The following is a 24,765-nucleotide window of genomic DNA, read 5'->3' as shown; positions in this document are numbered from 1 at the left end:
GTCGTCTAGAAACTACTGGCCCTGGTGGCCAGTATAGGTAATGCGAGTTTAAGGCACATCCGTAATGGCTTCATTTTCAGAAGCGGAGGTTGCTGCCTGGCTAACAGGTATCAACTCAAAGGAACGTATTCTGTGAAAGAATCGGTCGGCCCATCACGACTGTCTTTGGGCTCGAGGATTTTAGGTGAATTTTCCCCTTAACGGGTGCGCCGATGTCGCGGAGTTTGGCGTGGGCTTAGAGAGGGGGACAGAGGAAAGAAGACCTGGCAACCCGGTGCCTGGGTAGAGGGCAGAAGAAGAGTGGTGTGAAGGAACAGCAAAAGGACAGACTGGTGAATCCAGGCCGGAAGGTGGGATGGAATGCTGTGGAAATTGAAGAGAGAGTTGGCGTCTCGTTGCCGCTATGAAAGGTTGAGTTTGCCTGAGATAGTGGAGGATGAGAGGTGACACGCTGGAACCTGGCAACCCGGAACTTTGTGGGTGGGAGGGCGGAGCTTGAGGGTGCGTGACGGTCGTTGGCGTTACGCCGGTGTGTTTTGGATGTAGGTACGTTTGTGTTTTTAGCTTGACGTGACTTGGAAAGTTGTGAGGAGTTGGAACAGTTTTGCTTTGTTGTCGGAGCGGTGGTGAGGAATCCCTTTCTCTTTCAATGCTCTTAGCAGGCGGACTACGGTCCAGTTGGAGATCTTGGCTGGAGCGCGGGAGTGATGGCGGCGGCTTTGAGCGCGGCGTGCCGGGGACCCGGAGTCGTCGGAGACTCGTTCCCGAGAGCTGGGTCTGGAGCGAGCTGGATTTACGTTTCCGTACTTTCAAAAACTTGAGTTTGTGGTCTCAATCACTAGTTTCAAATACACTAGTTTCTTCAATACAGCAAGATGTTAGTAAATGATGGTCCCTTTTAGGGGCCCGAGCAAATCCATCACGTGACAGCCAATCACGTTACCTATCGCGACCAAAAAACTACCAAGATTTGATCAGTCAGAGGCCTCGCCAGTCGCCACTACCAAGAATTTTACCCTACCAATCGCCTTTCACAATTTGACCAATCACAATCGGCATAACTACCAAAAATTACCACTTAACTGGTGAGATAACAATACATTTTTTTTTAAATTAAAGTTATATGCTATAATATACAATGACACACTAGTCAAACCCTGTTAGCTACAACTGTCTTCTACTTTTGAAATATTTAACTCTTATAGGTTGGCAAACACTGTCAGAGAGGTCGCACGGTCGGCATGGGCAGATAGTTATTCATCCCAGTATTTTGCATAAAGAATTTTCAAGAAGAGGATCCTGACGGTGCATATTCGGGAAATAACACATCCATGCGTCCTCAAGGGCTAATGGCGCAATGGATAACGCGTCAACCTACGGATTACAAGATTCTAGGTTTGTCTCATGGCTAGCGCGACATTTGCCAACATTTTAGCAAAGTATCCAAAACAATTGCATAACGTATTACATTGTGGAAGGTAATTTATTAACACAACACAGGCTTTGAATACAGTCAAATTGCTGCTGAATCACAGGGCTCAAACACAAGAGTAAAAAACGTTTTTCTGGTTTTGTGTCGTAATGCCAGATAACAATTGTGCCTGTTACTCAATACTTGATTGAGTTATATAACTTTACTCACTAAGCTGAACAAGAATTGGGCTTTTATCATGTAGGTTTGCATAAATCAGTAAATGTCATGGCAGCCATATGGTGACTGTTCAAAAAGGACTCCCATGCAGTCAGAGTACATTTGGTATGAAACAAATGCACCTCTAGGTGAAGCATCACCAAGCATCAATGCCTTAAGAATAAAGTTACTCACCACAGCAAATACAAAGTCCCTACATTTTTGATTGCTCTCCAAAGACCTAAATCTGTCCTGAAACTCTGCACTCTCCAAACACACATTTTTTTGTCATTACTCTCACAAAGCCTTTAAAACACAGTACAGGTTATGGTGTGTTCTCCACACACTCGCACATTGTTTCCTCCAGGCCCCGCTGCTCAGTACAAATCCATCCCATGGCTGGTGTCCCTTTGGGAATAAAGCTGGTGGGCGTGGAGATTTATCAGGTGACAAACACAAAGTGCCATGAGCTGCTTGAGGGCTCAACACTCAAGTGTGTGAGAGATGAAGAGTCTGCATGAGGACATGGCTGCAACACTGCTGACTGTGATGCTCACGATCCACTACATCTGCAAGGGAGGTGAGAAGCTTTTATGACACAGCATGACCCGGTAGTTCAAGAAATAATGCAACCTCTCCGCTATCATTTGGGGAGTTAATGCATCTGTGTTACCTGTTCATGTGACAGTGCAGCTGAGAAAATCAACAGCGACGGACTTCTTTCAAAAAATACGAGAGAAGCGTGAATCAGAGTTTTTTCCTGGAGGCTGCAGCAGAGAGGTCAGCGAGGCTGGAGAACTGATGGAAGCAGACGATGTAGAATATGTAAGTTCTCAGTAAATAGTACTTTCTTTCGCATTTATTTCCAATAGAGGATTTCAAACATGTACCTGAAAACACATCGACTTGACATCAAATTTATCTTGGTTTGCTTTTATTTTTAAGAGAAACACATGTTGACATATACAGTCTTAATATCGGAACTTATTAGATACTTTCTGTTCTTTCTATTAATTTATTATCTCTCAAAGTTCCCCTTTAAACGTATCCAAGTCAAGCATAAATCAAAGCACAAGTTTGATTATTTCAATATGCATCCAGACTGAAATTCTTCACAGAATTACTCTACAGGTTCTCATTTTCAAAACAAGTGTAATGTCAGTAACTATAGACGATGTCAACAGGAAGGTTTCAATTCAAAGTGGGCCATCACTCTCTGTACAGAGGGATATTCTATCCACATGGAAGTAGGAATAAAGACCATGTCCAGAACCTTGACTCAAGGCTGGAGAAGCACTCCTCTGTTCGACAGGCATATCAAGTGTAACTCAATCAAGCTAGTCACTGAGGCATTTACCATTACTGTGTTCCTACATACCAGGCTTGCAATGAGAAGACAGAGTAAAAGCAGGCCATTAACATCGACTTTGTTATAGTGCACCTGCTGCAGATCTCAGGTGACCAGCATGAAAGTCTTTGTTTCACATAAAGTCGAGCAATAAACCATTTTTTAAATGTTTTTAAGAGAGACCTCATGGATACTATCGCATTCACAGCCTGCTGTTCTTGTATGGAATAAATATAACAACTTATTTATAGGAGGAGAGTTCCAGCATGCTGTATAATGGAGCTGCTGCTCAGAAAGAAATAAACCATGTAAGTTGTAGTTTGGCTTCAATATGTTGTTTTTCATAAATAAATAAAAAGCATATTGCACACAAAGTGTATGAATAAAGCTATTACAGCAAAGCCTAAAAACACATTTGTCTTGTAGCAGAGCCCTGGAGAAGAAGCTGCAGTGGATGAAGGATCTGGGATGTAGCCAAGAGCGAGAGCTGAAGACGACTATGTTGTTTGTTGGGTCGAGGGAAGCTTGGCTTTCCCAAAAGCATCCTGGTACCAAGGGCAACTTGTATTATTACAACTAACAATACACTATAAATAGCAAGTAATCTCACTATGCATCTTTGAACAAAGGATGTATACAATTAAGATGATTTGTTTCAAGGATTAATTTGCATGCTGAATTTCATTTCATTCAAATATTAAGAACGGTAATAAAGAACATTTATTTGATACCAATGTTTCATACTTGACACTGTTGCTTCTGTTCAGTAATTGTGACTTGTTAATCCATAGGAAATTTAAAAAAAGTAGGTTTTCAGAAAATTGAATTGGGAATATCTTGTAAACACTGTTTCAATACATACAATATCATTTTTAAGAGTTTAAAAGGTACATCAATATTAGATTAATTTGAAGTGTATACTTATATTTCAAAGTACATTTGACCTACCATCAAGCTTAAGAGCACATTAAGTGCCATCTAATCATTCTCAATAGCTTTACATGACCAATTTAATAAATGTATATTGTATGCATATTTGCTCATTTTGTGGCCTCATGGGTTAATTACAGGAATTTAACATTAATGAGGGGCTAAGTAAGATGTTGGGCCACAATGAGCCACATTTTATCCCCCTTTTTAATGCTCTGTGATGACCTGTAAATGCTGTCACAGGGAGTGTAAAAAATGTATCTTTTAGTTCTTGGGCCATTCAATTTTATTCAGAGGGTTGTGAACTTAGCTGTGTGTAGTCTTATCTTCTGTTATTTCGACCTGTGTGTGTTGTATGCTTTGTTATTGTTGTAGTGTTGGTATTATTAGTCCATCTTCTGGTTAAAAAAATCCAGGGAATTAGCCTCAACACACGGATTAATTACTTTACCAACGCACTCACTGCAAGGAAAAATAGCACATCTTGTCCTGACCTGTAGCCTTTAATTCATATTGGAAACAAAGAATAACAGACTCAGCCAGACTGCTGGCCCAAAAATGGCCCAGCAGTTTTGTTTCTTGATCCAAATATTTCACATTTAAAGAACTAAATCTAAAGAAATATTTTTTGTCTATGTGGACTCCTTTGCATAACGAAGTTTTTTTTTCCTTTTGCAGTTGCAACATTAGAAATATACAATGTTTAGTTTAGTCATGTGTCACATGCTGATCACGAGCGTTGATGGTCGCCTTCTCCCCCCATATCTAATGGACAGTTAATAGAATGAATGGAGGCTGGAAATATACAGATTTAAGGCGTTTCTATTCTATTTTTATGACTTATCTTGGATCTTGCCATATTTTCGAGTACAAGTTCGCTTTAATGTTATAATCCAATTTTATGCGACAATAATTGTAGCTATGCACAGAGGGTGACAGGCTACTGCCTCTTTAATGCTGCCTTCAGGTTCTCCTCGTAAGATCACAATTTATCTTTGTAGTAGTAAATACTAATGCCTTCTCATCTGATAACAAAATGTGCCAGATAATATGAGCCGGTTATTGGATGATATTTTATTTTTAGAATCAAGTACCACAGAATTACTTTGTGCATGATTACACCTTGAATAAGGAATACTTCAAATAGAGAAATTGGCTTTACAATTGTAGGTTTCATATATTAATTATGCTAAAAGTTATTCTATGGACAGTATTATTTTAATATCAATTGTCATTACATTTTGGTACAGCGAATCAAAGTTAAAATTCCAACCTTACCTTTTTTTTTAGTACATTGTTTATCTATCGTTGCCATACATATTTGTTCTCCCATTTCCGATAGCACTCGAAGGCTACATAACGAGCGTCGACAGTAACAGTTACGGCTCGACACTTTAGCTTTAACTCGGATACCAGAAACAGCGTCGGTGTCGTTCAGAGAAATCTCATTTCACAATGTAAGTCTATCGTGTTTCCACCAAACGTTTTTAGAAAATCAAATGTTACTTTGTGAAACTTGCCTAACATACGGGCCTTCCGGGTAGTTTGGTGAAACAGGATCACAGAAAAAGAGCAACGCCCTAAACTTTGCAACTAACGTTAGCACGCAACAAGTGCTAGGATGGTGTCGTTAGTTTTGGCGATTTGGCTAAGCTAGCTACCGCTTCATTAGAGCCTGGTTACTTTACCCAACACAAACCACGTCATTCAACCATTTACTAGTTAAGAAGAAAAGTGAAGGAAACTATGGCTGGCTTTTATAACGTCTACATCTACTTAACATTAGCTATAACTTAGGACAATGAGCTTTATGCTAGCTTAGCCTTTCTTTTTGGTTGACCTAACTTTGCCCACTGCCTACGTACATCCAGTTAACCCTAACGTTAAAACTGAAAACAGTTCTTCGTTAAACTTAAGTATTTCAGCTGTCATTGGGAATCACTAATGGCTTGTACAAAGTAACGCTAACATTAGCGTTAACGTGTCAATTAAAAATAGGAAATGTATTGATGCTTTAGTTAACCTTTTGTTAAAAACGTTAGGCAATAATTGCACGAGACGGTAACGTTAATTAAAGTGGTGTAACTAGTTAGGACAGAGTGATGCTTTATTGTTATCATTCACTGTTTGTCGAACTGTGGTCATGTTACAATAGCAATACAGCGCAAGCCAAAGCAAATTCCCTTGTATCCCTTATATTTACTTATTTTATCATTAACATTATCCCTATTCAACCCTAAATCCATTAACTTCCCCCTCGTCTATTCCCACCCTCCTCTTAATTAGCCTACCACCCTACACAGGAAATCTGCCTAAATAAAATGAAAGTAACGTTTGTTCAACATGTAGACGTGCAAAAACCAATAACCTCGATGTTTAAAAGTAATTTTTCATCCCTGGTCAAATCTATCCATATGTGGATAGTACCTGTTTGGGTGATGTTAATCCGTGCTGAAGATAGTTCCTGTTATAAACTAAATCATTGTACTCAATGATTTAGTGATAAGTCAAGGGGAGTTTTCCATGGATTTTCAAACTTGCAGTGCAGATGTTGCATATTGAAATTGTTTCTTTTTTGTTAGATCAATAATCTAGTGTTAGAGACATGATTCTTGTGATGTCGGGACTGCATGAATCCTTTAATCAAGGTTATCACTTGTCATGATTTGTGATGCATCTAGTCAGGTGTTTGACAAGAAGCAGTCATATATCTCACTACACAGATATATGACACATGATCTTAAGCACCTATTTTGATTGCTTTACAATCTTTTTTCACTTCTACAATGCAGTAGAGAAATTGACATATCTCAATATTTTTCTTATTTTGATATATGAATAAGTAGTAATTGATACAGGAAGATCTGCTTAACGACTGCGGTCAAACACTTGAGTTACGTTTTTGAAGTGTGTACTGAAATAATGTTGTCTCTGGAAGGTAATTTTACATCAGACCTCATCTTTACATCAAAAGAATATCAGCTTTTGCCATCACAGAAAAAGTAGCGATTAAATCGCTGCACTGCATCTACTTTTCATAATGCCTAATATGATGCATGTTCAAAGTAAGGTTGTTTGTTTGTTTTCATGTTGCTTTTGTATTTTAAACATTGTACAACTTGGGACACATAACACATTTCATAATATATTCTAATAATAAAGGGGAATAAAATAGTAGAATTTGGCAGTAAACATAAAGCCATTTAAACCCATTTCCTGTGCATTTTCATGAACAAACAAACAGTGAAACATCTAAGTGAAACTAAGTTCATGAAATTGCCTTGAGTTTGGACAGTTGTACTACTTTGAACACATCTTACAACTATAGCGTTATCAGCGATAGGAGGTAGTCACAAGAATCTGCTAACAATAATTACTGGAACAGAGTGGCAGTGAAGAATAGGCCTTTTACATAGCAGACATTTTGACAAAGCTCAGGTGTAATTATTAATAATATGTCAGCCCGTTTCAGGGCCTTGTTATTGTGTAAGCTGGCTCAACTTAAATGGAATAGTCATCATTCATGTTACATACACCGGTGCTATTTATGGTATGACAAGTCTGAATGTCTGCGGTGTAAAAGGTAATTCATAATGAATAGAGAAACAGACTGCTGGGTTGGTTGTTTTTGAATCAGCAGCATTGTAACATCATATGAATACACTTGTATCACCTTAGTGGGGTCTTGGATGTCTCACAGGGGAACATTAGATTCAGCCCACCTATTCTCCATTGTTGATTTTGGTGTTTGGTGAGTTACATCATGGATTGTTTTTCTGCAGGAAATGAAATAGGTCAGACTTACTAGCATAGTCAGTGCAATTTCCATTAACTTGACTGCGATGTGTTCCTGTGTCGTTCAAACCTAGACATTTGGAACGTAAGTGAGCTGTTGTGCCTCACTCCTACACTTGTGCTATATTTAAAGGGGGCACCAGCTGCAGTTGCCTCTGAAATGCTCGCAAATGGTTAATGCACTCTAACTGATATGTGTTGTTTTTACACTGTCTCAGCCACTCAAGTAACAGCCAGGTTGTAAGATCAGTGGCTCTTCGACAAATAGGTTTTGTTTTCTGATGTTATTATGCGGCAGTGTACTTTAGGACTGTTCACATATTGATGCTAAGCTAACGCGCTGATGGTATGCTTGATCTAGCCCAAGTAATGCTTGGGTTTGCGAATTCACTGGTAGTTTGGAGAGAGTGTTTTCTAGAATCTACGGAAGTAGCTCCTCTGTTACTGCTGCCCCACTCTGCTTCCTCATAAACATAACCATATGTAATCTTGGAACTAAGAAAGTTCCTCTTTCTGTAATACCTGGATCAATAAAACCCGGGGGCTGGTTTGGGTTTGTCAGAGGTCAGTTTAGGTGGAGATGGTTTGGTTTGTCAGCCTCATGTGAGATTTGGTGCAAAGCTGATCCAACCTGCATTTAAATGTTAATGTATTAACTGTATTTTACTGCTCACCATTGGTTTCTTTAGCCATTTGTGGTTTTGTCACTTTTGTTTCATACCCTCATGCCGTAATATACAGCTGATATTTTAATTTGATTAGCCCATGTTTATCAAAAAGGCACAATAAAGCCCATTCTGCAATAAGGATTGAGATATTTATATCATAGTACATGGTAAATGTTTTGTTTGTATTCTAGTATGCATGGGTGTGCCTGTTTGCTGAGAGTAAGAACTGTTTTGTTTGTAAAGGTGAAGGAGTGATCCATCTACAGCTGTCTTTCATTGTGGATTGAGTCTGAGCATGTGGTGTAAACTGCCACAGGTCTCTTTTAGTCATGACCGAGTCATGACAAACCGTGTAAAGTAAACCGTACGCTATCTATTGTCTTTTTTTTCAGGAGAGTTTGGTCATTGCAGAGCAATGCTGTCTCGTGTCAGAGGGTGGCAGTAGCTAACTGCTGACTGACTAACCTCTAAAAGAAGGAAGGCTCAATCTGCCATGTGACAGCGTTTTGCTTTTGCATTGGTGCCAGACTTTTTTGCCACTTCTATTAAAGTTAATGGGCGGGGACAGCAAGTCTCACTTTATATCTGTGTTGTTTAACCTTCGACTAGAAAATGCTTCCACAAAATACAAAAATAAACACATTAAATGTTTTTTTTAATGGTACTGTTTGGTCCAAGATAGCTACATCATGACACATGTGACCAAACTATTATCGCTGACCCGACTGGAATTTATTACCAGATCAATTTATGAATGGCTCTGATTATACCTGGCAGGCTGGACTCAATGATATGGCCCTGACGTTAGCCCTTCTAAATGTTATTAAATATCATTAAGAGTTTTCTGGATGATTAGTTATTAATTACAAAGATGCTATATTGCAATGAAATACATGTAGAATAGTACCAGCTTGGCACCAATGTGAGTTCAGTGATCTAATTACCCTTCCTTCTTTTTGGGGTTCCTATCAAATCTAGAAACATGGATAAACAGTTCAAGTAATGGGTATGATTTCCTTGTTCCAGTTTCTGTTTCTATATTTGTGTCCTTCCCAAGTTGTTATGAAAGAAAAAATTGGATGCATGCTTGCAGATAAAGAAGGGCTGGGTGCACAAAGTCAAATACAAATTGCACAGATGTTCTTTTATTATGTATTTCGTCCAGTGGCATATCTATTGTCAATTATTTAATTGAAGTATGAAATCTGCAACAACTCTTGTTACATCTTAAGGAAGTGCTGAATGATTGCTGTTATTGGCAGAAGGACAAAATGGAGCATCAGTGCAAAATCAATATTCATATAAAACACAGGTCTTGAAGGCCCCACCCCTTCCCTAAATATATGAATATTGTTGCCGTTTGTGGCCAGCTATTTTTGGATGGAATACTCTGTTTAGCGTGGCACCACCCCCCTCAAATTGGAGAGCAGTTCAGTTATTTACAATTTTTATAATGGCTTTAACTGTGATACAGGAATTGTAAAGCTCTTGGATAGTCCAAAAGATGAGTGTGATAAGACAATGTGGTTAGGGTGTTTGCTTCTACCCATCACAAACGGTTGTTAGTCCGATGCGTCTTAATAGTTGAGGTGCAGATTGAGTTCCATGTTGTGCAAGATCATTTTTTTATGATATTTTTTTGTGAAATCTCACAGACGGCTAATATCTACAATTGTCATAATTTCACCAGGTCAGCAGCCGGTCCAGAAGGTTCTGGCGCAGCGTCAGGAAACAAGCGCTTGCAGCAGACCCAGGCCCAGGTGGATGAGGTATGATGTGTCTTCCAGTACTGGCTTACGAGGTCCAATTACAATCTGCGTCATTTCTCTCACCTGTGCCACTCTTATTATTGACCCTCCCGTCTTCAGCCACTGCGTGTGACGCCCTTCTTCTTTAATGTCTTGTTTAATGTTCTGGACCAGAGACTTGCGTAACGCTTGGCAGCAGTGTCATGAATCACCGCCACGTGGAATCAGTTGCTCTCCAATGCTCTACCTCCACATGTCGGCTCACATGCCAAAAAAAAACAATATTCAAAACCAAGTCAAGAAATACAATGGCTGCTAAATCTCACACTCCCTGTGGTTTTGTTCTTAATCGTCTTTACTGCTCTCTTTCTTAATTATGGCCCTGTTGATGTTGGCCCCTCCTACACAGAACTTTAACCGCAGCGTGTCACATACGCGCGCGCACATTCATGATTTTAGGTGAACCCTTGTCCATAAAGCTGTAGGTGTTAGAGGTTACTCAACACATTTCAGCAGTGATGTCTGCATTCTGCATGGCATATAAGTGCATTTCCAATCGATTCTTTTAATTGTAAAATAACTTATCAAGGCAATGTTTGTTTGATCTTCAATGACGTCTAGTCAGAATTACCCAACATTCAAATCCAGTACACCAAGGTACACTAATCTAAAAAGTACTGATATTAAGTGTTTTGTTCTTGTGTGTGAGTAGGTGGTGGATATTATGCGTGTTAATGTGGACAAAGTGCTGGAACGGGACCAGAAGCTTTCTGAACTGGATGACAGAGCAGATGCACTGCAGGCTGGAGCCTCCCAGTTCGAGACCAGTGCAGCGAAGCTGAAAAGGAAATACTGGTGGAAGAACTGCAAGGTGCCTAAAAAAAAAAATATCTGACCCCTAGGCCTGCCATGTTTACCCAATGAATAGTTTGATTCACCTACACAACATACATTATATATACATAACCACTTATGTGTGTCACTGAATGTTCTGTACCATTATCTGTTGCAGATGTGGGCCATCCTGATAGCTGTCATCATCATCATCATCATCATCATTATTAGTGAGTATCAGGCCAGTGGTTGGAAAACCTTTTTCATCCACAGTTGTTGCAGTTTGTGTTACTTCAGATGATCAGAAGAATCAATATGATTTTTAATAAGTTTCTGCTCATAGCCCTTAATAAAAAGAGTAGTTATATTTACTTTAGAAAGGTTTCAGTTTGATCTGGGGTGTTGATGTTGATGTCTAGTTAGTATATTGTTAATATATTTGAATTAGAGATACTTTAGTAAGTTATTATATTCTTGGTAAAACTAATAAGTTAATTTAAGTCTTTCGTCTAAAACGTTCCAACTCCTTTATTCACAGTTTGGAGTTACTCCTAAAACAGCAACAACAGGCGGAGGAGTGGAGGAAACGATGAAGGAGAGGAGAGGAGCAACGTACATAATGAAGTCTCAGAAGATGACGTCCCGTGATAACTGGCTACTGAGCTCCACAACAAATGTTCTCCTAGCAGGGGGTCTTCATTCCTTGTCTGCCCCGTGTGTGTGTGTGTGTGTTTTACCCTGCATTACTACACCAGACATCTTTAAACTTATATTAGAGTTCTGTGTCACTTGCCAAAGAAAACAGAAACATTCAGAAACAGGTTGATAATTAAACTTAACTAAAACCTATAAAAAAATAAAAAAAGAATTATCTTTGACTGTATGACAAATTACACACACACACACACACACACACACTCTTTCTCCAACCTCAGGACTAGAAGTGAAGAATGTTGTTAACTCTCCTCAACTTATATTTACTTTCTATCTTTTATTAATAGCCATTGATTTTGTGTGCCAGGCTATGAGAAGTGGCTTTAAGGATTTGCTCTTCTGTGTTGGTTTAGATTGTAATAGTACTCCTGCATATCATTGAACAGATGCCCTTTTCTAATACATACACATTTGTACTTCTCAGATGCCAATATTTAGATATTTGTCCTCATTTAGAAAGAGAAAAAAAAGCTGTTTTATGAACTAGTGTAGTTCCAAACAGACCTGTTGGGACCGGGCCGATTGCTTGGCCTCCGGTATTTCACCTTTCTCGATAACCACTCATCCCAACGATTTCACTCTTGGCACTGGACTTCCTTGGGTTCTCAGCAGTACATCTGCCATGACAAAGTTGCATCCCCTAGGAATGCTTGAGTATACGCATCATTTGGGTGCAAAAGCTCACTCAAACATTGACTTGAGAGCCAGCTGTACCAAGCATGCTGTTCGGCAGTTTAACAGGTAATAGGGATTCGTCTCAATACACTACAGATTGTGTACTTTAACCCACTGAGAATGCATCCACACTGCACTTCGTTGGGTCCTCGACCAGCCAAGTGTGAAGTCGATCCAATGAACGGTTGTCGAAGGACATACTTGCATACTGACAGAAACTCACTTCATTTTAGTTCGATGGTTACAGTTGACTGGGTAATGGTGGGATCTGATGCCTTTATTTATTTATACACCTGGTTTAGTGCCAATTCATTTTTTTGTATAGGAGCTTTGATTTTGGATTGAATAAAAAGGAATTGCATTGGTCACCTCACAACAAATAAGCTAACCAGTAACACACTGTTGAACCACCTGATCATACCTGTCCCTGTCCATCTACCTTCTGGGTAGGACTTCATTAAGAAACGGTCTGTGTTTAGATAAGTGCCTATACCTATAGATTAGTGCCTATATAGACCTACAGCCTCACAGCGAGGCGACGCTAGACAAACTGCCATGAAGTTTAAAAAAAGAAAAAGTGCTACACTGGGTTAAAATTGGCGACTTTTCGCAATCGGGTGCTCTCGATGATGTGTCAGAAAGTTTGCCTTTGTGATATATTCAAGTCTTAAAAGTAAGAAAATATAGCGTTAGACAGATGCCTTAGTGGGTATCTCCAATGGAGAACCGCCAAAATACAGCCACGCCTTATTTATCATATAATCCAGCCAATAAAAGAGTAGTGCCTTCCGAACTGTCAAAAGAATTACTGTGCTTCTTGCTTATTCCGCTGAGCGTATTAATGTTTAATAAAGTCTTCTGTTTAGTCACACTGGCATCTATCCCAGCTGATGAAAATGATGTACTTCTCACGTGTGACATTTTAATATTCCTCTAACAAAAGCTTTTTTTTGTAGTATTTTTGTCTCACTGCTGCTGAGCATCATGTGATTTGAGTGTAGACAAAGACTTTGTTGGGCAATGACGGTGTTGTATACCAACACTGGATGATTGCATTCCCTGCTGTGGCCTCCATCCTATTGAAATAAATGTATTTTAAGGAGATAAAACTGTTTGGAATTCATTTGTACTTTCATTTCACTTTGCCTGGAATTTCATTGCTGGAATTATAACTGCTGATGTTGCATTTTTTGGTTGTCTTTAAGACATTGGCCTTCAGTGTATGTGTGAAACTGGTAATTACAATGAGCACTATACAATACAATACATTTTTAGAGTATAGGTATATAGATGTAGCCAAACTGTAGCCATTAAGGAGACTTAACATTTTCAAAGGCCACTGAAAATGCTTTTGCAGACCAAACTTGTTATCCCAGCTGTGTGAAATTGTTGTCATCGTCTCATGTCTACTCCAGCAATGTGAGATCCAGTAATTTCCAACCCTTGCTCCTGTCTAACCACTGCACGCATTTGGAAATAAGTGCAATTCTACTCTTTGGCCCTAAATGCCTTTTGCTTGAATAAAACAGATGTGATTCCAATCACGAAGCCTCATCTGTCTTCTGTTTCTGATCCATGACAGAATAAATGTCAGAGTTTACTCTTTTCAAAAGGGACTTGCTATCTCACCGCTAGTTTTGGTCTAGCTTTATAGATGACTACAATGCCATTGATTCCTCTTTTGGAGTCGAATATATACCTGCTCAATAATTCAAAGACCCAGTTGATCATCCACACTGCTGAGTAGCTCACTGGCCGCCACCAAAATACAATTGTCAACTAATGTTACGTCATTGTTGAGAACTTTCCATGTTAAAAAGGGTTTTGGTCTATTATAACCCACAGATATCACATGATGATGGATCTATTGGGCAATGGCTCGCTTTGCCCAGTTGGTGATCCAGTCTTACTCTATTACCATGTATGCAAAAGTTATAACATACATCACTGTGTCAAATTGTTTTCAAGTTCCAATTTAAGTTTCTTTGTGATACCAAACATTTTGAGTGAAAGAAGTTTTCTTCAATACCAGATTGTAAAACTAAGGTTTGTACAGTACGTGTACCACAGCAACTCCTTCAACTGCATAGTGACTTACCGTGGCTGACACATGGTACATTTTTTGATGGAAAATGAAGACAAAGACACATTTGCAGCTCTCTGTTTGTAATGTTCAGATTCTAGTCTTGTCAGTTCATTGTTATTGGAGTGTATTCTCTTATTCCTTAGGTCCGTTTCCTCTTGTGTAGAACATCAGCTTTTATGCTACTCTTGACTTTCGAACAACAGCAAACATGATGATCATTTCAAATTGAATTTAGTGCTACATAACAAGTCCACCCCAGTGTCCAAAACGTCCTGCAGCGAGTCCTTTCTCCACCCTGTATCCTGGTCATCACTCTACAGTACCTGTAGCTTACGTTTTCAAATTGTAAACACACAGGGTGGCCCAAAATGTCCTCTGATCCTATGTTTACTTAATGTATGAATTTCCTCTTCCTCTGTCTATTTGACTGGATGTGTGTTTGTGTCAGACAGAGGGGGATTAACTATGCCTTGAAACTCTGTGAATGTTGGAACTCTTTTTCTCGTACTGGCTTCAGATTGCAGGTGAGTTTGTAAATGTGTGTGTGTGAGGATGTGCACTGATTTGAGAGCTGCTTCCTTTGATACAGTTGTCCAACAGTGCTAGACAGACCAGGGTTTTCTACCATTTTTAAATTGAAAGTATATTACAGTACCATTTTATTTTGTAGAAAAAGGACACAAAACAAACTTCACAAAGTGTATAAAAGGCCATTTGTCTTGAATTCAGGGACTTTGTTTGTGACACAAAGGAATGAATAAATGAACTATGTACGTATATGTAATTAGGTGTGACTGTCTGTTAAGATGAATACATTTAAATTAAGAATAGCTATGCTGAAACCTATTTTAATTTATTTATACACTCATCAGTGCGACCAGTAGGTGCAGACTCGACACAAAACATTCAAAAAGCGCAGATGTCAGCAGCAAAGTGTGTGCATAAGTGTGTACTTGACACCACAACCAGGGCTGTTTGAATGAAGGAATGAAAAATAGTTTGGCAACCACTATGTCGATATTGGCCTACTTTTGACATGTCCCGGTAGGAAAAGCACAGGTATAAAAACATTCATTTGAATACAAATAGACAACGTTATCTCCTCAAACAAATCATGAATAACCAACTTCAGCTAAACATCAGCGTCAAACATTGAATTTTAACACATCAAAATGATACATTTTTACATACACTGCTTCATTGGTCAGTTAGCATACAGTTAATCAAAGCCTACAGGAAGTAGTACACACTGGTAGTAGCCTCTCAGTGGTGCCTCATTCCAGTCAGTTAATCCAAGATGGATTGGTGAATAAGAAAGAAATGAAAATATTTTTTTTAACTTGAGGAATAATGACCAAAGCTGTAATAACCCATAATTCATTTTCACTCAATCACAAATTAATTCAATGTATGCACACTTGCTCTTTCATCCAACAGTCAAGGCTCGGTTTAGATTTCCCTCTGGGTGGCGCTATTGTGCTGTGCACAGTGGTCCAAGTCCAGTTTTTTTTGTACAATTAATACAAAATCAGCTTTTCTTTGTTACTAATACGGACAATTTGAAAACACAATGCCTCAGTGTGAGCTGTATTTACTGGTTTTCTGAATTTGTACAACAATTTTTATCTCTTGCTGTCTCTCCTGTGTTGAGGTGTTGAGTATGTGCAGCCTCTGGACCAGCCAGTGACTCCAGTTTCACTTTTCCTCACTTAGAAAATTTCTGCATCTCTGCAAAGAAGCCAAGCCAAAATTAAGATGAAGGAAAATGAGAAAACAATTAATGATGGCCGACTTTGTGTGTGTGTGTGTGTGTGTGTGTGTGTGTGTGTGTGTGTGTGTGTGTGTGTGTGTGAGTGTTACCTTTGTCAAGATCAATGACTTTAGGCTGAGGGCTCATGTGGGCCTTCTCTTTCAGCAGGTTGTTCTTGTAGTCTAGAATCACACAAGAGAAAGTCAGAACACGCAGTCAAGACAAAAGTCACTTTTCCTCTCTTTCATCTGACTCACCAAGTCTTCTCTCCTCCCGACTGCACGCGCTCACTTCAGTAACGTCCATCTCAAACTCTTCCGAGCTGCTGTGACTTCTGCTGGACCTATCACGGTAAGAAACGGTGTGTGTGTGTGTGTGTGTGTGTGTTAAAGGGGAAAGACAGTGATTATGTGAGTGTGTTTGTGTGTTCTCACCTCATCGATGACTGTGGGTTAAACTCTGAAAACACAGGAAAATTAGATGAGATTCAGAAATGTAGATTCTGTGTCAATCTACAGTCAGACTGAGGTACTGCAGGTCAGACCTTTGGTTCTCCGTCTGCGTGTGATGAGGATGATGATGAGGATAATGAATGCCAGGAGCAGGAAGGAGGTGAGGACGTAGCCCAGTGGCATGAGGAAGTGGTGCCTCTGGTCGGGCAGAATAACATTGATGACTCGCGGTGATTCAGCCTTACTGGTATCTGAGAATCACAACAGTCAGCATGAAGATCTTCCTTTTCTCTTTTCTTTTACAAACAGACTAATGAATCATTGTGAGCTTTTACACATTTACTAAACAAGACCAGACCTTGCATTGAACAGACATTACACACAGTCATGAGTAACCCACAAATCCATTGAACTTTATTTGTGGAGGAGTTAACTTCCGAATTATTAATAACGTGTTTAGCCGCACTAGCGGTGCTGGTCAGTCCGTCCACTGCTATGGTCCAGACTGAAATATCTCGACAACTATCGGATGGACCGCCATGAATTTTGGCGCAGATATTCATGGTGCCGAGAGAATCAATCCTACTGCCTTTGGTGATACTTTGACTTTTCCTCCAGCACCACCAGCAGGCCTTGTTGTTTTTTCAATTATCCTGTGAAACATTGCAACATCTCGTTTTTGGATTGGCAGACATTCATGGGTCCCTGATTATACATTTTCTTACTATCTTTTTCCTCCAATGCCCCCATGAGGTTGCCATTTGTAGGTTTTAGTGAAATGTTTCAACCTTTTGATGGATTGTCATAAAATTTTAGAATATTAGTATCCCCTTTCGTAAGAATAGTTCTAACTTTGGTTATCCCTTAATATAGTGCACTCATTAGGTTAAACTTTTTGTTGTCATGAAGTTCAATATATGACCATCGATATTTCCACTAACCTCAGCAACTTTGTATTTAGTGCTAACTAGCAAATGTAAGCACGCTAACATGCTGAGCTAAGAGACAAATGTGTAAATAATGCAGTCTTACCATTAGGTTAGTGTACCAAAGTCATTGTGAGCATGTACAGTAAGCATGCTCATGAACAGCCATGTATTGATGCATGTGTGGCTGCATATGCGTGTGCATTTGTTGTTGCACGTGTGTGATGTAAACTCTGACACCTTGCAAATTTTTTCTGGCTGTAAAGTCATGCTTAACACATTTAGAGGGCAGCGAGGAATAATTAAGCATCAGGTGATAGGTGCGGTTCTGTTAAGAACGGTGTTGAGAAGCAGAGGGGTGAGGGAAAGCCTGGTTTAATTTTGCCTCGTTAAACAAAGTGCAAGGCAAGGAGCAGCTGTGGACCTCAGACTCAACACATTTCAGCCAAAATGAGATCTAGACAGAAAGTCATGCTGTGATTTACTTTCCCTGGCAGTAAAACACAGAGAAGTGAGGAGAGAAGGAGGAGTGAAGGAAGGACAGAGTGGGGTAGATCAGAGGAGGAGAGCCAAGGGAGAGGAAGGGGACAGTGAGATGTTTCTCCAGAGGTTTGCCTCGCAAAATGAAGCTAGAAAAGACCTTGATCCCAAACACAAACTTAAAGCGCATACACAGCTGCAGAGTACATGAAAACAACATGTTCATTAACATTACAAATCCTCTGATCCTTTTATTTAGTTTAAAGCCATTTTCTGCTGACTCGTGCCCTGATGGGAACATATGTGTTTGTGTTTAGACTGGTTGCCCCGTCCTCTTCCTGCTCAAACTGCACTGTGAAATAACTCTGATGGGTGGGAGGGAGGGGTGACCTAGATCTCTTCTCTGCTATTTCATCAACAGACTCTCAAAAACCTCATCCATGGGCTAGTCTGTCTGTCTGTGTTGCCAGCTTGCTGTGCTGCCACGCAGAAGAAGCAAACTTCCTGCTCATGTCCATAAACCACCAAAAACAGTTCTCTTTCTTCATGAAGGAAGGCAAAAAGAAAGTGAGGAATGCGATGGAAAAGAGCGAGTGACAGGAGCAAAGATGAAAAACAAACCTGAGCATGTGGGATCCTTTAAGGGGGGAAATCAGAGAGAAGGCTGGACAGACGGAAGAGTGCAACGTCTCCAGAATGTCAGGAGACAGCCAAAGTCAACAGTGCAGCAGACAGTCAGAGAGGGCAAAACAGGAGCAGATAAGATGATAAAATACTACAGACTACTGTCTGAGAGCACAGAGGAAGAAACTGTACAAACTCACTGCTGTTCTGGAAGATTTCTCTTTCTAACCAGTAAAATTCCCATGGTGCAATCCGACTGTATTATTACAGCTCCGGGAGTGAGGGATTAATTGTGTCCAAAGACTGTATCTGAGAGATTCCTCCGAAATGAGATCGGACTTGGCATGCTCTTTGACACACACACACACACACACACACACAGACTGACTTGACCACAGGCCTTTTTCATTTCCAAACCTCTCTCAATGAGTTCCGCACATTGATACATCTGCCATTACGGGCTTTGTTTCAGTAACCTTCTGGAAAACACAGACACACGCACCAACAAAACGTTCTCATTCTATAGGAATTTGAGGAAGGCAACTGGCACGCCAATGAGTCAATGCTCTCTCTTCCTCTCTTTTCTGTCTCCACTTTCTAATTTGCACTCAGGGAAAGAATTTCTTAGTCAGGTCAAAGCACTTAGAAATGTGAACTAAACAATTGAGAGAGGAGAAACGGGGAGGAGCATGCCGAAAAGAAAGTTGAATGATGCACTAAAGACAAAATCAGACCCTGCAGACAAGACAAAGCAATAACACAAAAGTCTGTTGAGTAGTGGCATAGCGACGAAAGAGTGGAGGGTAAGAAGAAAGGTGAGGGTGATGAGGGTGAGGTTTGGAGGACTGGGCTGTGAGGGAGGGTGTGTGGTTTCAGGGGTCTGGCGTCAGACAAGCTGACAGTGCAAGAAAGAAATCTCTCATGAAACAAAACATAAAAGTTCAGAAAGAAGAGCTTTTCTTCCCCTCTTCCTCTTCTCTCCATCTACACTGTTACTTTGAACCTGTGGAGAGTGCGAGGCAGAGACGAATCATGGCATGAGGACAAAATGAGAAGGCACAGAGGGGAGGAGTGAAGGAAAGAACAGATGTGTGTTTTCTTTAGCCTAATTGTTCTCATGATAGCTCAAATCCACTAAGTCATAAAGCATTCTCTCTGTTAAGGCACTTACACTGACTCACTATAACTAGAGCAGGGGGAGAGAGAGTGTGTGTATGTGTGTGTGTGTGTGTGTGTGTGTGTGTGTGTGTGTGTGTTACCTTTGTCTTCACTGGGCAGTGTTTTGGCTGGCAGTGTGGTCTGAATCACTGGTGCTTCCACTGTGACCTGAAACTCTCTCCTCTCATGTAGACCACAGTAATGGTGGTGGAGGTGGCAGGAATACATCCCCTGGTCTGTGTACTGTGTGTTAAATGTAGACAGACAAATACACACATTAAAGGCCACTGTATGTGCCTTCATATGAAACCATCTGTGATCAAAAATGTAAACAACACCAACAACAAAAAGGAAGCTGGAATTCAAAAATATCAGAATTAATTTAAAACACAAGCCACCAATTAAATCCATGCTAATAAAGGTTTCTGATGTTGTTAAAGATTTCTTTACATCAATTTAAACCTTAAACCCCTGTGGAAAGTGCTCTGCCTCATTTAAAGATAAAATTACTATTTTTGATGATTACCCTTACAGTAAAAGTGGACATAAAAATGTCAAGAATGTCTGACATCCGAGCAGTTTTGAAGGTAGAGAAATGCCCTTTGCATGCACTTTGCAAAACATAGCCTGCTCTTGTGTAGCATCAATGCTCATTTGAGCAAATAGGATCATTTGAGAACACTTAATACTTCTGATTTAGCAAAAAACTTTGTAGATTTTGTGTTACATTAGAGCTAATGGACACGTGCCACAGTGTTGTCGTTAATCCCCGGAGCCCGCTGAGCCTGTGTTTAACCTAAATGTTCTGATTTATGAGCTCTATCAAAAGAAACGCCGGGGACCTTGAGATTCCTAAACTGTGACTGTAAACGTCTCTCTGCTTGCTATCACTACAAATGACTGGTAGGAAGTCCTTTTGGATAGATATTGTACAGTTTCTTATGTTACTGTTGTTATACAAGAGATGTAGCTCAACTTACTTTGACTTCCAACCTCTTTTTCCCAACAGAGCGATAAAGAGCTGCATTACTAATGAAGGTTCCATGTGTTCTGGAAACACCATATACTGTACATGTACACACACAGTTAGGGGGTATCCAGTGGGAAGTGTACCTCATATGGAAGTATATTTTTACTATGAGTACTGAAGCTATCAGGTTCTTGAGGCGTTTCCTGTTAAATTACTCTTCTTTTGCACACACAAACCTGCAGATCAGATATGGAAAGAGAAAAGTCTCCGTCTGAGAAGGCTTGATTGCTGATGTTCATCTTCCTCTGGAGGAACAGCGTTCCGTAGCTTCGCTGCTCTCCAGAGGCGTATAGGTCCACCAGACGGTCAGCGCGGTTGTGGTGGACTCCTTGGGTCTGACGGTCCCAGTGGACCACCTGGAGGCCACCAAGTTAGGGAGGGAGTTACACTTTTCAGTAAATATCACATAATCCCTTTAAATTAAAAGTAAATCTAGACTGAGACCTAATGTCTGAAGAAAACCTCCAAACAAGCTCGTGCACTCCACGCACCTGCTGGTCCTCCTCCTCGTTGCTCCAGTCCGTCCACACGTTACGCCGGTTGATGCACGGCAGCGCCACAGTACTACCAAGCAGCACCACGTACACCGCCTTATGTCCGTCCCAGAAGCGCTGCTGTTTACGACCTTTAATGAAAAGACAAACGGAGTCAGCTTTAAAGTTGCTATGCGTTGAAGATGCTGATAGCCTGTGTAGTGTGACACGTACGTGACTTAGTGACGTTGAGCTGTACTCTGACTGTCTCGTACAGGTTGCAGTAAAGATGGTGGAGGTTACAGGAGTACAGACCTCTGTCATTCATCGTCACGTCTATGATCACGAGCAGAAACACAGAATATGCAGACATGCTTATAATGTCGGGTAAAATCAATGTTATCTCTCTTAAAAGATTTCAAAAAATGACAGCGCTTTGCTGTAGTTTATGAGTTATAAATCAGGTTTATGTCACATTTCTTCCATTTCTTCATTCTGGAATGAAAATATTTTTGCTTTGAAGTCAACCTTGAACTGTGTTATTGTGTGGGTGTTGCGAGTTTCCCACAAGCGCTTCAATGCACTTTTAAAAACAACAGTTTTTCAGACATTTTTCGAGAGAGATGTGGGCTGCCTCGCCTGAAACAAAGACCACTTCTGTTAACCACATTCAAATCAACACACTTTTGTGAAATAATAGATAAAGAGATGACTGTTGTATAGGCTCAGATGGGATGCATTTAGATCTGGTTTACCACGTATACTGAAAAATTCCCTTGAGGGAGTGAGCCCTGAGCTGCCCTTATTTTCAACTGTATTACTGTGGCAAAATGCAATTCAAACAGACAAACAAATGAATGAATGGACAAGTCAAAGACAATGAGTGTGACCTTTGATGACCAGAGAGAAGTTTCCATCCCTGAAGGCTCTTGGAGTGAGGCCAACCCTGCCCTGGTTGTAAGAGTTGTAGATCCTCTGGTCTCCTGCGGAGAACATGTCCAGCACCCTCTCCATGGCATAGTCTGGATGTGCCCGGTACATGTCCCAGTGGACCACCCTCTGCCTGTCCCTCAACCTGTCCCTGGTCCACACCATGCGGCCGCTCACACACTGCAGCACCACCCTCGACCCAGCGGGGGCGCTCACATTATACCCTGCCACCACCACACTGCTGCTGCTGTCAGACTGACCAGACACTGAAGGGCAGAGAGGGTGTTGAGTTTACACACTGAGACATCCAGATTGAATTATAACTGCACACGCACAAAGAGAAACATACCTGCAGTGAAGAGGCAGGCCACAGGGACTGAAATAGAGAAACAGGAGGGAAAGTTAACAGGATAATCACTAAAACAGACCTTCAGACAGCCACCCCATGTTATGTAAATAAGATCACCAACAGACAACTTACTGCATCTGTTTTGAAAATCTAAATATCTATAATTGAAGTAGCGTAAATTCTACTCTTTGACTGCTATTCATGATGTGCAGTGGGGCGAAACTTGATGCTTTTGATACTGAGTCAGTAAAACTCATCTGACAGGATTGTGTGTGCCTGTGTTGGAAGCATGAGGTGGACAGGAGGGAAGCATCAGGTCTGGCTTTAATATTACTGACTGTCTCTAGCTGTCAGCAAATGAACTGAAATGTTTTCTAACACTTTAAATAAGCGTAGTAATTTCAAAGTCTTAAAATATAAGCTAAATCTCTTCAAAGAGAAAGAGGAAATAATGAAAACAATGAAAAACTATACATTTTAATGATTCATATTTTTGGTCTTAATAGGCTACAGTTTTAAAACAATAATGATACGTTATTATCTTTGCGTACTCTACATGCACCTTTATGTAAAACAATGATACACAAACCAAACTCCAGCCTACTTACTGTGGATCAAGAGAAGAGCCTGAAAAACGATGCCCTCCCTCTCAGGCTTCATGTTTACTATTGTAACGGTACTGCGACTTGTCAAGGCTGTGCACCTGGCAGACGGTCCTGAGGGTATAAAACACCCAATATATATCTAGATCCATGCGCAGCGGCAGCAGGACTTGATTTGGTCAGATTTCTCAGAGTCTGAGTAAGTAACAGGCAACGCCACGCTGGGGCTTCAACACTGAACCAAAACAGGACCGAACTGAACTGATCCCACCCGGAAAATGAAACCCGACACCACCGACCTGCATGTACATCCCCCTCCTCACAAAACTTAAACAATACAACAACATCTCAAGATGCAAATATTGCAAGAATATATTATATGCTCTCCACTTCACTGCATTTCAAAATGCACTTTACACAACTTAATTTGTATGTTATATATATGAATATGAAACAGTTGCCTAAAATGACGGGAGACATTCTTGAAAATTGTTACTTTGAATAAATGCAGTACTTCTGTAGGTATTTTAGGTAACACAAGTTTTGAATGGGACTCTTAAAAACAATTAGTTTGGGTTATTATTTGGGGAAGTAGAGTGGTTTCCACCACTACTTGATCTCTGCATGTATTGAGCGAGGCTAATTGGTCATATCCAGCATTTAATCAGGAGGCCTAGATGAAGCTAATATGTCCTTAAATGTTATTAAATTAATCCACCACACACGTAATAAGCCATTTGAAGTGCACCGTATGACATTTACTGGATATTACAATAATATTTAGCTTAATTGTCCGGCAAAGTAGTTCAGTATCCACGTGTTTCCACTGCTCCAGATGTTTTTTATTCAGCTCCAGGACGACCCTTAGTGGTTGATTACGTGTCATGACATGCACATTTACAGCATAATCTTCAAAACTCACCTGTAACAATATTGCAAGATGTATTTCTGAAGGGTGTCCGTTCATATAAGCACGGAAGTTATATCAATAGACAGCTCTACACCTGTCTCCCTGACCATAACTCGCTGCAACCTTAAAAAGTGGTTCCCATACCCGGAGTACGACCATAGGTATTATTTAATTAAAATAAAACGAATGAATATACATCATTATTAATAGATTACAAGGTCTGTTTTGTATTATCCAAGTAGCATTGAGTGTGTATTCTTTGACAGTGAATAGCCAATTCTGATTGTCCTCTGTGATTATTCTGATCTGACTTGCATGATTAAAATATATTCTTGGTCTAGAACAATTCTCATGAAATAGTCGTTCAAGAGACAAATTATTATAGTTCTTATTAAACCCTAAATAATGTTTCTGGGCAGGATTTACCATTCCCAGCTGAATTATTAATCTGAGTTCTTGTATTTAACCCATTATTACAATAGCCTTCCCAATAATGTGAAATATGAAAATGCATCACATTTTATTTCATATAAAATAAGATAAGATAATCCTTTATTAGTCCCGCAGTAGGGAGATTTACAGGATTACAGCAGCATAGTGGATAGTGCAAACAAGAAAAAAACAAAGTATTATAAATAAGTAAATAAGTAATA

At 40.1% G+C, this 24,765-nt stretch overlaps 2 protein-coding genes across 2 annotated transcripts; one reads left to right on the top strand and one right to left on the bottom strand.

Moving 5' to 3' along the window:
• The first annotated feature begins 5,250 nt into the window (after positions 1–5,250).
• Positions 5,251–13,451, top strand: vamp3 (vesicle-associated membrane protein 3 (cellubrevin)). Its single transcript, XM_031850538.1, has 5 exons — positions 5,251–5,365; positions 10,062–10,140; positions 10,832–10,990; positions 11,132–11,183; positions 11,492–13,451. Coding segments are annotated over exons 1-5 (309 nt in total). The 5' UTR covers positions 5,251–5,363; the 3' UTR covers positions 11,509–13,451.
• Positions 13,452–14,761: 1,310 nt separating this feature from the next.
• On the bottom strand, positions 14,762–23,463 carry LOC116385238 (matrix remodeling-associated protein 8-like). The gene is made up of 12 exons (XM_031850524.1): positions 23,209–23,463; positions 22,601–22,627; positions 22,212–22,517; positions 21,556–21,657; positions 21,340–21,473; positions 21,025–21,204; positions 19,920–20,061; positions 16,723–16,881; positions 16,613–16,637; positions 16,436–16,521; positions 16,289–16,360; positions 14,762–16,156 (listed from the first exon to the last, which is right to left on the bottom strand). Exons 1-12 carry the CDS (start codon positions 23,258–23,260, stop codon positions 16,134–16,136), a joined length of 1,308 nt encoding a protein of 435 aa, XP_031706384.1. The 5' UTR covers positions 23,261–23,463; the 3' UTR covers positions 14,762–16,133.
• Between the last annotated feature and the right edge of the window lie 1,302 nt (positions 23,464–24,765).

This window comes from Anarrhichthys ocellatus, unplaced genomic scaffold (genome assembly GCF_004355925.1).
Source record: "Anarrhichthys ocellatus isolate YVR2014 unplaced genomic scaffold, GSC_Weel_1.0 scaffold1, whole genome shotgun sequence".
Taxonomy (NCBI): Eukaryota; Metazoa; Chordata; class Actinopteri; order Perciformes; family Anarhichadidae; genus Anarrhichthys; species Anarrhichthys ocellatus.
The sequence above is the reverse complement of the archived record's forward strand: the minus strand, read 5'-3'. Positions and strand labels throughout refer to the sequence as shown.

Excerpts from the sequence above, each read along its gene's own strand:
- vamp3 (XM_031850538.1), top strand. Across the intron at positions 10,141-10,831 it reads CCCAGGCCCAGGTGGATGAG|GTGGTGGATATTATGCGTGT; the intron begins GTATGATGTGTC and ends GTGTGTGAGTAG. Across the intron at positions 10,991-11,131 it reads ACTGGTGGAAGAACTGCAAG|ATGTGGGCCATCCTGATAGC; the intron begins GTGCCTAAAAAA and ends TATCTGTTGCAG.
- LOC116385238 (XM_031850524.1), bottom strand. The coding sequence starts at position 23,260 with ATGAAGCCTGAGAGGGAGGGCATCGTTTTTCAGGCTCTTCTCTTGATC. Across the intron at positions 16,638-16,722 it reads ACGCAGACGGAGAACCAAAG|AGTTTAACCCACAGTCATCG; the intron begins GTCTGACCTGCA and ends CTGTGTTTTCAG. Across the intron at positions 16,522-16,612 it reads AACCCACAGTCATCGATGAG|GTCCAGCAGAAGTCACAGCA; the intron begins GTGAGAACACAC and ends TTACCGTGATAG.